Raw genomic sequence first — 12,175 nt, 5'->3', positions numbered from 1 at the left:
TTACAACATGATTTACCCGAACCACTTCAGCAACATCCTCAAACCGTCTGTCTGTCTGTCTGTCTGTCTGTCTGTCTGTCTGTCTGTCTGTCTGTCTGTCTGTCTGTCTGTCTGTCTGTCTGTCTGTCTGTCTGTCTGTCTGTCTCTGTCTCTATCTCTATCTCTATCTCTATCTCTCTGTCCGTCTAGTTGTCTCTGGTTCCAGATTTGGACCACAGCACCAGGAGAAGAACCAGCACCGTCCTGAACTCCAAGAACCCTCAGTATCATCAGAGCTGCTTCCTGTAAGACACACACACACACACACACACACACACACACACACACACACACACACACACACACACACACACACACATATAAGAAACACATGGAGTGTAACACTGTAGTTGGGCGTGTTGTTGGAGCTCTAGAAGGCATGTGGACAGTTTAGAAATGTGTGTATAACTTGTGCATATACTGTCAAAATAACATGTATGTGGGCGCTCCAGTAGCACACCACATAGCTCGCTCAGTCGCGAAGCGGTCGCCCCGGGTTCGATTCCCCGACCCGGTGGCCGTGTGCCGCATGTCTTCCCCTCTTCTCCTCCCGTTTCACCCTCTCTCCTCTGTCGGTCCTGTGTGGCCAAAAGGTCCTGCGTTGACAAAAAAAGCTGAAAATGTTATATAAAAAAAAAAAAACGTGTGTGTGTGTGTGTGTCAGGTCTGTCGGTGCAGGAGACCAGAAGAGGTTGTTGGTGACCGTTTGGAACCGCAGCTCCTCCTGCAGGTATCTACTATTCTTCTAGATGTACGCTGTACTGCTGTCAAACAGTGACCTCTATGCAAAAGAGCCCTGCTTGGTATTGCACTTTGTTTACTTTTTTGTTTTGGTCTGATGTGTGGGTTGGAGTTTAGTGATTTCTCCAGACCTCTCTTGGTAGAGGCATGACCGGCAGTAACAACCCTTCCCCTGTACCCACTAACAAAAAAAAAACTGTAAACAAAGTACCGTAAGTACCATGTTGTCATCTTTTGCCTTGAGGTTTGACAACATGGCGTGGGCATAGAGTCCTTCATCTGTGAAGTGCTGTTAGCTTCACAGTGTTGTAGTCGAGCCAGTAAATCTTGAGGTCAAGTCTCGAGTCCCCAGTGTTCGAGTCCGAGTCACCAAAGAAGAGCCCGAGTTGAGTCCCCATTTCCCTAGTCCGAGTCCAAGTCATCAAGGTTGAGTCCCCTCCACTCTGGCAGTCAAAGAGCTGACATACAAATAAAAAAAAGTCTACATTAAACATGAATGACACAGCGGTCACCATTTCAAAGGGAGTTTATTTACCTTGTGACACAATAGCCAAACAAATGCACTAGCCATCAATATCTTATGCCAAATGATTAGGGCCTATTGCAAAACAAAATCTAAATTTAAATAACTGTATTTATCAATTAACAAGTCAGAGTCCTCATCTGCACCTTCAGAGTCTGAATGCAGTCAATGTTCGAGTCCAAGTCCAAGTCATCAGTGCTCAAGTCCAAGTCGAGTCACGAGTCCTGAAAATCAGTCCATGATTCGGAATTGAGTACTACATCATTGTAGCATCATCATTCAGTTCACTGAGATTTATCGACACAGATCAACTTAACACTGACGACATACCCAGGACACCCAGGACAATAATAACGTCCATAATTAATAACAATACCCTCTCTCTTTGTCTCTCACTCCCTCTGTCTATCTGTCTCTCTCTCCCTCTATAACTTTCTCTCTGTCTTTTTCTCTCTCTCTCTCTCTCTCTCTCTCTCTCTCTCTCTCTCTCTCTCTTTCTCTCTTTCTCTCTCTTTCTCTCGCTCTCTCACTCTGTATGTTTTGTATATTCTTCTCACTCTGTTTTGTATATTCTTCTTTTTCTGTCTCTCTATATTCTCTCTCTGTCTCTTCTCTCTGTCTCCCTCTCTCTATCTCCCTTGCTTGTCTTTCTTTCTCTCTCCTCTGTCTCTGTATGTTTTGTATATTATTCTCTCTCTCTCTCTCTCTCTCTCTCTCTCTCTCTCTCTCTCTCTCTCTCTCTCCAGGCGTAGTGAGTTTCTGGGCTGTATGAGTTTTGGGATTCGCTCTCTCCTCACTTCCTCCAAGGTGAGTTACATGGTGTGAAACACTGGGGCCCTCTGGGTGACTGAGGAGGTGAAACACTGGGGCCCTCGGGGTGACTGAGGAGGTGAAACACTGGGACCCTCTGGGTGGCTGAGGAGGTGAAACACTGGGGCCCTCGGGGTGGCTGAGGAGGTGAAACACTGGGGCCCTCTGGGTGGCTGAGGAGGTGAAACACTGGGGCCCTCGGGGTGGCTGAGGAGGTGAAACACTGGGGCCCTCTGGGTGGCTGAGGAGGTGAAACACTGGGGCCCTCTGGGTGGCTGAGGAGGTGAAACACTGGGGCCCTCTGGGTGGCTGAGGAGGTGAAACACTGGGACCCTCTGGGTGGCTGAGGAGGTGAAACACTGGGGCCCTCTGGGTGACTGAGGAGGTGAAACACTGGGGCCCTCTGGGTGGCTGAGGAGGTGAAACACTGGGGCCCTCTGGGTGGCTGAGGAGGTGAAACACTGGGGCCCTCTGGGTGGCTGAGGAGGTGAAACACTGGGGCCCTCTGGGTGGCTGAGGAGGTGAAACACTGGGGCCCTCTGGGTGGCTGAGGAGGTGAAACACTGGGGCCCTCTGGGTGACTGAGGCGCTCCAGGAGGTCTCCAGCACAATGAAGAATAGTTTGTTTAATTTCAACTTAACACTTTCCTGGCCAACCACGTATATATACGTTATTGGGAGCCAGCGGTTTGATTTTAATACCCTATTCAATGTCAGGGAGTTGTATTTTGTATTTTATATTTTCTGAGATCGCAAACGTCCAATACCGCCGCCTGCCACCTTGCGGCCGGTATTGCACATCCTTTGAAACTCTCTGGCTTGGGCTGTGTGTCGATCTAAAAAGTCCAGGCCGGGTTTTCCTTGTCGGGCAGGACAAGCGTTTATAACACATGGATTGAGGAGAATCAAGCACTCCCGGTTCATGTTCTTTGGTGGATTATGTTGGCAACACGATCGACATCAATACTTAATAATAATAATAATAATAATAATACTTGGAATGGCGATCAGATAATTGGAATATTCTTTTTGGAGTTCATCCTAGTCAAGGTAAGGGCTATATGGTATCAATCTTGCGTTGATCCAAGAATCCATTTACTCGAGCGTATGTGTGTAATGTGTGTGTGTACCGTATTCCGTTGGTGACGATCAAAGCATAGGAAAACGACCCCCCCCCTTTCATGCATTCATGATGAAACATAATACCAATAATATAGCGTTGATTTCAGATTGATTGTTGATACAGGCGAGAAACGCCACGGTTTTTAGTGAAATGCACTAAACGCTGCATAGCGTCGTTTTCTGGGATTAGACAGGATTACTCTAAAACTATACTCATATTCGCCACGGTATAAAACGGGAATGTATCGATGCAATTATTATTATTTTTTTCACAAATTGAACGATAGATACTCGATGTCAAATGGGCAATAGTATTATATCCATAGCTATGATATTTAATATAGTTTGAGCCCTGCAAACACCGCCATGTATCCCTATTGTTTAAAGCGGTGGCCTTCTTACCACACGGTACACAGCTACCTCTGGCGCTGATTGAGTTAACGTCTGGGTCTGGAAGCTGAAAACTAGAGCAGGAAGATGTCAGTGTATTTATCATTTTCATTTATTAATGTGGACTAGACCTCAGAGGTGTGTGTGGATGTCTGTGTATCTTTAGTATGTATTTGAATGTTATACTTTGTTTGTTTGTGAGTTTGTTTGTTGTGTAAATATTCTGTATCCTTCTGTCTGGGTAGGTAATCATTGGCTGGTACTATCTGTTGGGGGAGGAGTTTGGGCGGAGCAAGCACCTGAAAGTGACATCATTGCGGAGCAGACCATCTGAAGGGGGGGGACAGAACAAACCAAGAGCCAAACCTACAGAGGGGTGTGAAACTGAACCACCAGATGAAGGTGAGTTGAATAATAAATGTTATGGTTTGACACCGACCCCAAACGCAAACGGCACAGAGAGTTGTTTCAGAGTTAGCCAAAATCAAGGGCGTGTTTATTTACTGAGTAACAAGAATGAATTTGGTGGTGAACAGAACAAACTGGGAAACAGGCATGTGAGGAATGTTTGCTGCTCTGCAGCTTCTCCCGGAAGGTTACGTTGTGGAATTAGTCCGTGACGTCTGAGCCGCTCTGCAGATCCTCCCAGCATATACTCCGGATGGAGGCGGAGAGGGAGAGAGAGAGTCCGAGTTAGCTCAGCGCACAATTGAAAACTGACAGGTGACTGGTGAGGTGAATTGTCCAAACAATAAATCCAAGTGACAGATCTTCGGTGTGAAACACACAGTGAGCAGTGTCCAGAGTGAAAACAATTAGGTAATCCAAATGTGAAAATCCAACAGACAAAAAGGTGAGAACAGTCTGAACAAAAAACAGGATCTCTTCAGTGCTTTACAAACACACAAAAAACGATAGATCCAAAAGACTGTTTACAAAAACTCACCAGAGCGCAGCGCGTAAAGCGGGCAGATCAAACAAGGCGACCGCTTCGTAACGGGGAAGCAGGTTCTCCAAACGGAATATTTCTCGAGAGTCCTGGGAGGCAAAAGAACAGGGAAAGCAGCGACGGGAAGGAACAGGCAAATGCAGGGAATGTTTCAGAACGATCCAACATCAATATTAGGGAGATCAGGGTATTTAAAGCCACGGGGTGCTTAATGACAAGCTGTGACAGCTGCGGGATGAAATTGATCATTGCTCCAGAAGCGTGTGGTTGGGAGAGCACCAATCAAACGGCATCTACAGGAAGAAGCGTGTGGAGAGGAGAATGCAATTAATTAACTGAAATACCTTAAAGGAACAGAGCGAGTGGGTGGGCAGCGGACAAAACCTCACAATAAAGGTAGTTAGACTTAGTAGGGATATAATAATAAAGGTAATTAGACTTAGCAGGGATAGAATAATAAAGGTAGTTAGACTTAGTAGGGATATAATAATAAAGGTATTAGTTAGACTTAGTAGGGATATAATAATAAAGGTAGATTGGAGGGTTCTCTCTGATTTCTAGCTTTAGGAGAGAGTGGTGTGTGTTCACAAATACTGACTGAACTGTCCTGGGGCACAGGAAGAACATACTGACTGAACTGCCCTGGGACACAGGAAGAACATACTGACTGAACTGTCCTGGGGCACAGAAAGAACATACTGACTGAACTGTCCTGGGGCACAGGAAGAACATACTGACTGAACTGTCCTGAAGCACAGGAAGAACATACTGACTGAACTGTCCTGGGGCACAGGAAGAACATACTGACTGAACTGTCCTGAAGCACAGGAAGAACATACTGACTGAACTGTCCTGGGGCACAGGAGGAACATAATGTGAATTGTTAAAATGGTGGCACATCGGGGAGCTCCAGTAGCTCACCGCGTACCTCGGACGCTATTTCGGCGTCGGGGACAACCGTGCGCGTCACGGATCTGGGGTACACGAGTTCGACTCCCGGACTCGCCGTATTTTCTCAGTGTCTTTCCCCCGATCTATACCCCATTCAACCTGTTTCTGTCGGTCATGCTTGACCAGAAAAAGCGATAAACGCTAAAAGAACCAGCTGACTGGTCAAAGTAAAATAATAAAAAAAAAAAAAAAAAATGGTGGCACATCCCAACACAGGGATGTTTTGTTTGCTGAGACATTCATCTTAACACTTTAATCGCCGAAGACGCTGTTCAGCGTCTTTCCCCGCCATGCTTATTCTGCCGAAGACGCTGGACAGCGTCTTTGATATCAATATTTCAAAAATCTGTGATCGAAATCATATTTCTCCCCCGGAGACATTATATGTACTGGTGAGCCCCTCTCAATTCTCCAACGGTTCAAGAGCGCCATCTGGTGGCCGATCGGCCGCTCGCCCAAACAGGAAGTGATGCGGATGAAGTGGTGCTCACCCATATTTCGTCCGGGTACTCGCTATCATTAGCAGGACTCCATCTTGACACAATGGATGTCGATCGGTTACCAATAACTCGATAAACAACATGATTTGGACGTATATACTATTATACAACCTGGAAATGGATCGGATATTTCGACATCCCATAATAGAACAATTTCTGTTCCACGCAGATCTCACAGCGGCGCGAGGAAGCTACGGTGAGTTTCAGCGTTATTTTTTAATGTCTTCGATACTAACTGCTCTAATGATCATATCACCCACACTAGATGAATGATATAACGTTGCCCACGGAATTATAAATGACCCCCCCCCCCATCCGGTCAACATCAGATCATACGTAGTAACTCCTAGAAGCACGTCCAGTTGAAATTTTTTATCTCGCACAGATTCCTACCAAACTGTATTTGATCATCAATATAATGCATTTAGGGCTATAAATCAAGTTCTGGAGAAAGCTGCAGAAAACGATAAAAACATACTTATACTTTAGACCGTATTTTAGTATGAATATGTGAATGAAAAAGTATAACGTTGCTACACCCTGAACAATAGATATAGGACGTTGAATGGGCCATAGTAATGTCAATTTAGCAATACAATTTAAAAAGTTATAGCCCTGCAAAGAAGGGGAACTTCTCCATGTTAAATAGGGCTGGCGAGGGATGGTAAATTATGAATTTAACCCTGGCGATCAAAGTGTTAATCACAACCCCATGATGTGTCATAACAGATAGAGAACACATATCATTATGTTAAGTACATACATATCGGGGGGGGTGAGCTCCAGGTATTGACAATGCCAATGCTACATATCCTACCACATGGCCCCTAATGGCCACCACAACTCAACGTGCAGATAGATAGACAGTGAGAGCAGCATATCATCAGAGTTATCAAGTGAGCACCTCCCTTCACTGGTGTTTCGTCAAGTTAGGCCCATGACACCTTGGGAAGGCGTTAGTTCCAGCGTCTCAGAACCACCCCCTCCATGCTAGCTCCACTTCTTCCATGATATCCACACACCGAACCTATGTCAACCTATGTCATGATTATCCTATGTAAAAAATACAACCATTCCTGATACCAATATCAGTAAATAAATACTAAGGCTGTCAACATTTTACGCACAATTCTTTTAACGCCACAATTTCTTTTAACGCAAGATTAACGTTTAAAAAAATATATATTCAAAGAAATATATATATATTTTTTACTAGACTTCACTCATTGATACTCTCATTGATACTATGTTTGTTTCTGACTCAAAGTAGTGTGTGTGTGTGTGTGTGTGTGTGTGTGTGTGTGTGTGTGTGTGTGTGTGTGTGTGTGTGTGTGTGTGTGTGTGTGTGTGTGTGTGTGTGTGTGTGTGAGAGACGGGAGAGAGACGGGAGAGTGTGTGTGTGAGAGAGAGAGACGGGAGAGAGACGGGAGTGTGTGTGAGAGAGAGAGAGAGAGAGAGAGGGGGGGGGGGTGTGAGTCCTCAGCCCCTGTGTGGGTGAATGTAACAAGTTCCTAACGTCATAATTCAAGCATTTAGAACAGATACAAAATATGTGATTAATTTGCGAGTTAACTATGGACAATCATGCAATTAATCAGATTAAATATTTTAATCCATTGACAGCCTTAGTAAATACATACTCAGGCATTAAAGCGTTCCGTCTTGAGACGGATATCCGTCAATTTGATTAGGAGTTCCGTCATTTGATTCGGAGTCGTGACGGATTTTAACCTGGTATAATATAATTTGTAGATGCATACAGATTGAAACTAAATTGAGCCAATCAGAGGCGTCAAATATCATGAAAAATGGCATTTTGACCATTTCTAACCAATCAAACGTGAGCTTGACGCACACACACGCTGCTCGCATTTGCACCGAAGATAGCAAGCGTGCAGCTCCTCTTTTAACACCACTGAAGCATTAAACAATGGCCCAGTAAACTATTCACTTTAGTTTAATACACGAGGCGTTGTCTAACATTATCTAGCTGGCTAGCTGATAGCTCATAATGTAATATTCCGCTAAACGTCACTCTTAGTGTCTATAGGGAATGATGGAATCGGGCGACTGCTTATTGGGTTACCGTTTATTATCACGTCCCGGGCAGCAATGACAACACAAAGAACCAGCGTCTGCATATCGGATGACTCGGAATACGTAACACGTCATCACGCACGCATCATTGCTGTGCTGTGGTAGGCTATGGGCTACACAGATATCCCTAGGATATTACATCTCCCTTCCTAAGATGAAACTCACGGTGGCAACCTAGAATCCTGAAAACATTACTTTAGAATATAGGGTACCGTTTGTTCTATATTCACACACCTGTGGACCATTATTTATATTCAAACAATATAGGCAGAAACGGTATACTTAAACAATATAAGTAGAAAACGGTCTCAAGACATGTCAATTATTATGATAATTACAGTAATTACAATATTTTCTCCTCCCTCCTTTTTTTTTTTTTTTTTTTTTATACATGCATTTCACTTTCACATGGCGTAATGATTCAGGGTCCACTGAGTAGGGTCTTAGGATCTTAAATGTCAAGCTTTACTCTTGGCTTAACGATGCGACCAGATCTGGTAGTGATGCACTTAGAATGTTCATCTGGGCCTTCAGGTGGTGGACATTCCGGTGATGCCATCTCCGGCTGCTGGGGCTGGGTGTTGGCCTCCTGTGCCAATGTTCGGTGGGTACCTTGGTCAGTCTCTTTTGTCTGTAACAGGTGACGTCTGTTGCGCCTGTATTCCTGGCCTTCATCAGTACGAACGTGGTAAGACCTTTCAGCGCCTGCTGGTTGAATGACAGTGGCGGGCTTCCATTGTCCATTATTCTGTTGGAAACGGACGGCCTCTCCGTCCTGCAGAGTCGGCAACGGTCTTGCTGTCCGATCATAGTAATATTTCTGTCTTTGTTGGCATAGTTCTCTCTTGGCGCGCACTGTGCTCTGGTTTACAACCTGTGGTCGTAGCTGCTGACTGGTGGTGGGGAGGATAGAGCGTAGGCGTCTGCTCATGAGCAGTTGTGCGGGTGACTTGAGGTTGTCAACTGGTGTATTTCTATATTCTAACAGACTCAAGTATGGGTCCTTGTTGTCTACTCTAACCTTCTCTAACAGTGCCTTTGCAATCTGGACTCCCTTCTCTGCGAGGCCATTGCTCTGGGCGTAAGTAGGGCTGCTAGTTACATGTCTAAAGTCCCAGTCCTGTGCGAATGTCTTAAATTCACTGGAGCTATAGCATGGGCCGTTATCACTGACTACGGTTTCTGGTATGCCTAACCTTGCGAACTGGGCTTTGAGCATTCGCACTACGGCTGATGTAGTGGTGCTGCGTAGTTTGTCTACCTCAATGTACCTGCTATAATAGTCTACTGTGACTATAGTCCTCTCCATGTAATGTAAAGAGGTCTGTGGCGACGGTCTGCCATGGTCGGTCAGGTATCTGATGAGATATCATTGGCTCTTTGGGGTTGGAGCTACGATACTGTTGACATGTGCTGCATGAGCCTACCATTTCCTCTATTTGTCTACCCATTCCAGGCCAAAATAGCACATCCCTCGCCCTCTCTTTAGACTTTTCTATACCCTTGTAGCCTATGTGTATGCGTGTTAACATGTCCTGTCTCAGTGTGTGTGGCACGATAATCTTCTCACCCTTAAAGAGGACGTCGTCCATCACTGTGATCTCGTCCCTGTGGTTCCAGTAGTCGGCAACACAGGGTGGACACGTCTTTCGTGTCTCAGGCCATCCTGACTCGCAGATCTGTCTTAGGGTGATGAGCTGTTGGTCTTGGGCGGTGGCTGCTTTGATCTCAGTCATTTTGTTGTCGCTCACAGGCAGGGTGCTCAGGACTGTGTGTACTTGTGTGTCCATACCCTCACTTAGTGTGCGGTCGTGGTAGGTGATAGACTTTCTCGACAGGGTGTCCGCCACTGGAATGTCCTTCCCTGGGCGGTGCATAATGACGATGTCATACCTTTGGAGCTGCAGTATCATGCGTTGCAAACGCGGTGGCGCAGCGGCGAGGGATTTTCTGAGGATCGCCTCGAGTGGCTTGTGGTCTGACTCTACCACTACCTGTCGACCATACAGGTACTGGTGGAACCTCTTGCATCCGAAAAGGACAGCGTACAGCTCCTTTTCTATTTGCGCATAGTTCTCTTCGGTCTTGTTCAGAGCTTTAGATGCGTACGCGACTGGCTTACCGTCCTGCAGTAAGACTGCGCCTAGTCCGCTTTTTGAGGCGTCGACCTGGAGTCTCACAGGTTTGGTGTGGTCGAAGTATGTGAGGACAGGCCCCGGCTCACGGGTTATGAGCTCTTTCATCTGTTGGAACGCTTGGTCGTGCACAGGGTCCCACTGGAATTCACTGCTTTCCTTCACGAGTTGGCGCAGTGGCGCGTTCACGTCGGACAGTCCTGGAGCAAACTTTGAGAGGTATGTGACCATTCCTAAGATCGTTTCCAGCTCAGCCTTGTTCTTTGGCGGCTCCATCTCCCTGATTGCTTTGACCTTGTCTGGGTCTGGTCGGATGCCTTCCTGTGTCAGTCTGTGACCGAAGTAGCTTACCTCGGTCACACAGATGACACTCTTGTCTGGGTTGAGTTTCACCCCTCTTTCCCTTGTCCTTTGTAGCATGGCGCGCAGGTTGGCATCATGCTCGGCTCTGGTGTGGCCGTAGACCAACACGTCGTCCACGATGGCGGACACACCCGACAGTCCCTCATATGTGTCATCGATCCGCCTCTGGAACTCATCCTGTGCTGAGATGATCCCAAATGGGAGCCGTAGGAACCTGTACCTTCCGTGCACCGTGTTGAAAGTAGTTAACTTTGATGATTGTTCAGTCAGTTTGATCGCCCAGTAGCCCGATCTTGCGTCGAGTACACTGAAGTACTTTGCTCCGGCGAGCCTTGGGGTTATGTCGTCCAATGTTGGGAGCGGGTAGTGTGGTCTCTGGATCGCCCTGTTGAGGTCTCGGGGGTCCAAACACACTCGTAGCCTACCGTCGCGTCTTTCCACAACGACGAGGGCGCTGATCCATTCTGTGGGTTCTGTCACCTTCTTTATGACGTTTGACTTCTCCATGTTGTCCAGTTCCTCTTTGAGACGCCCACGGAGAGCGTATGGGATGCGCCTGGGGGGGTATATGACTGGCGTAGCCGCTGGGTCTATGCTGATACTGCATTCCCCTGGGAATAACCCGATGCCCTGAAACACATCTGGAAACTCCTGCCTGACGTTAACAGGGTCCTCTACCTGTGCATCCACAACGTGTATCATTTTTACTAAGTTCAGATCTAGGCATGCTCTTAAACTCAATACAGGGGGGGAATTAGTGGTCACAACATCAAAATCCAACATTTGCACATTTTCTTTATGCTTGCATGTGAGTTTGCATGACCCCTCTACCTTGAGAGCATGGCCACCATAACCTGAGAGTCGGCTGGATGGTGGGCCTAGTGTCACTTTACCGTACATCTGGTGGAAGGTTGCTGTTGGCATTACGTTCGCTTGTGCACCAGTGTCAATTTTAAACTTTATTTTGTGCTTGTTGACTTTACCAACCTCCAACTCAGCGAACGCCTGTTCCCGCTTCGTATCTGCGTGCTCAGTTACGATGGAGTCCACAAACCATTCGTCATCCTGTTGCGCACATGCACATTCCTCTGATACCTCGTGCACGTCCTTCCTCTTGCCGTGCACGTCCGTGCGGCTTCTGCACACGTTTGCAAAATGGTTGAATTTCTGGCATTTATTACATTTGCGACCTTTAGCTGGGCAGTCTTCTGACTCCGTGTGGCGCTCTCTTCCACAGTTCCTACATGTGTTATCTGTCGAGTCTTCTCTGTTGCTTCTGTATTTGTCCATGGCTGGGCGCTGTGTACGTGCCCCGTACGGCTTCTTGCCGACCGCGTGCACGTCCTGGCTAGCGTTAGCCCCTGGGCTAATCATTAGCTTCATCTGTACCTGGGCTAGCTCGTGGGAGCGTGCTATGTCCATGGCCTTCTCGAACGTTAGCGCTGCCCCGTGGCTCAATAGCTTCTCCCGGACCCTTACAGAGTTTGTAGCGAAAACAATTCTATCTCTAACCATCTCCTCACTATTGGGGTAGTTACAGTCATTCACGAGCAGT

General features: G+C 46.6%; 1 protein-coding gene across 3 annotated transcripts in view; it reads left to right on the top strand.

Moving 5' to 3' along the window:
* The first annotated feature begins 263 nt into the window (after positions 1-263).
* LOC311223086 (regulator of G-protein signaling 3-like) overlaps positions 264-12,175 on the top strand; it is a 162,538-nt gene continuing 150,626 nt past the window's right edge. For 2 of the 3 annotated variants that reach the window (XM_084307823.1, XM_084307821.1), the window contains exons 1-5: positions 264-284; positions 704-769; positions 2,050-2,110; positions 3,871-4,027; positions 6,195-6,221. In XM_084307823.1, the coding sequence (XP_084163949.1) occupies positions 2,072-2,110; positions 3,871-4,027; positions 6,195-6,221 (223 nt within the window). In that variant the 5' untranslated portion in view covers positions 264-284; positions 704-769; positions 2,050-2,071. The remainder of the gene's footprint in view (positions 285-703; positions 770-2,049; positions 2,111-3,870; positions 4,028-6,194; positions 6,222-12,175) is intronic. The other variant, XM_084307822.1, reaches the window with a different exon arrangement.

Source organism: Notolepis coatsorum, assembly GCF_963971535.1.
Source record: "Notolepis coatsorum genome assembly, chromosome: 2".
Classification (NCBI taxonomy): Eukaryota; Metazoa; Chordata; class Actinopteri; order Aulopiformes; family Paralepididae; genus Notolepis; species Notolepis coatsorum.
The sequence above is the reverse complement of the archived record's forward strand: the minus strand, read 5'-3'. Positions and strand labels throughout refer to the sequence as shown.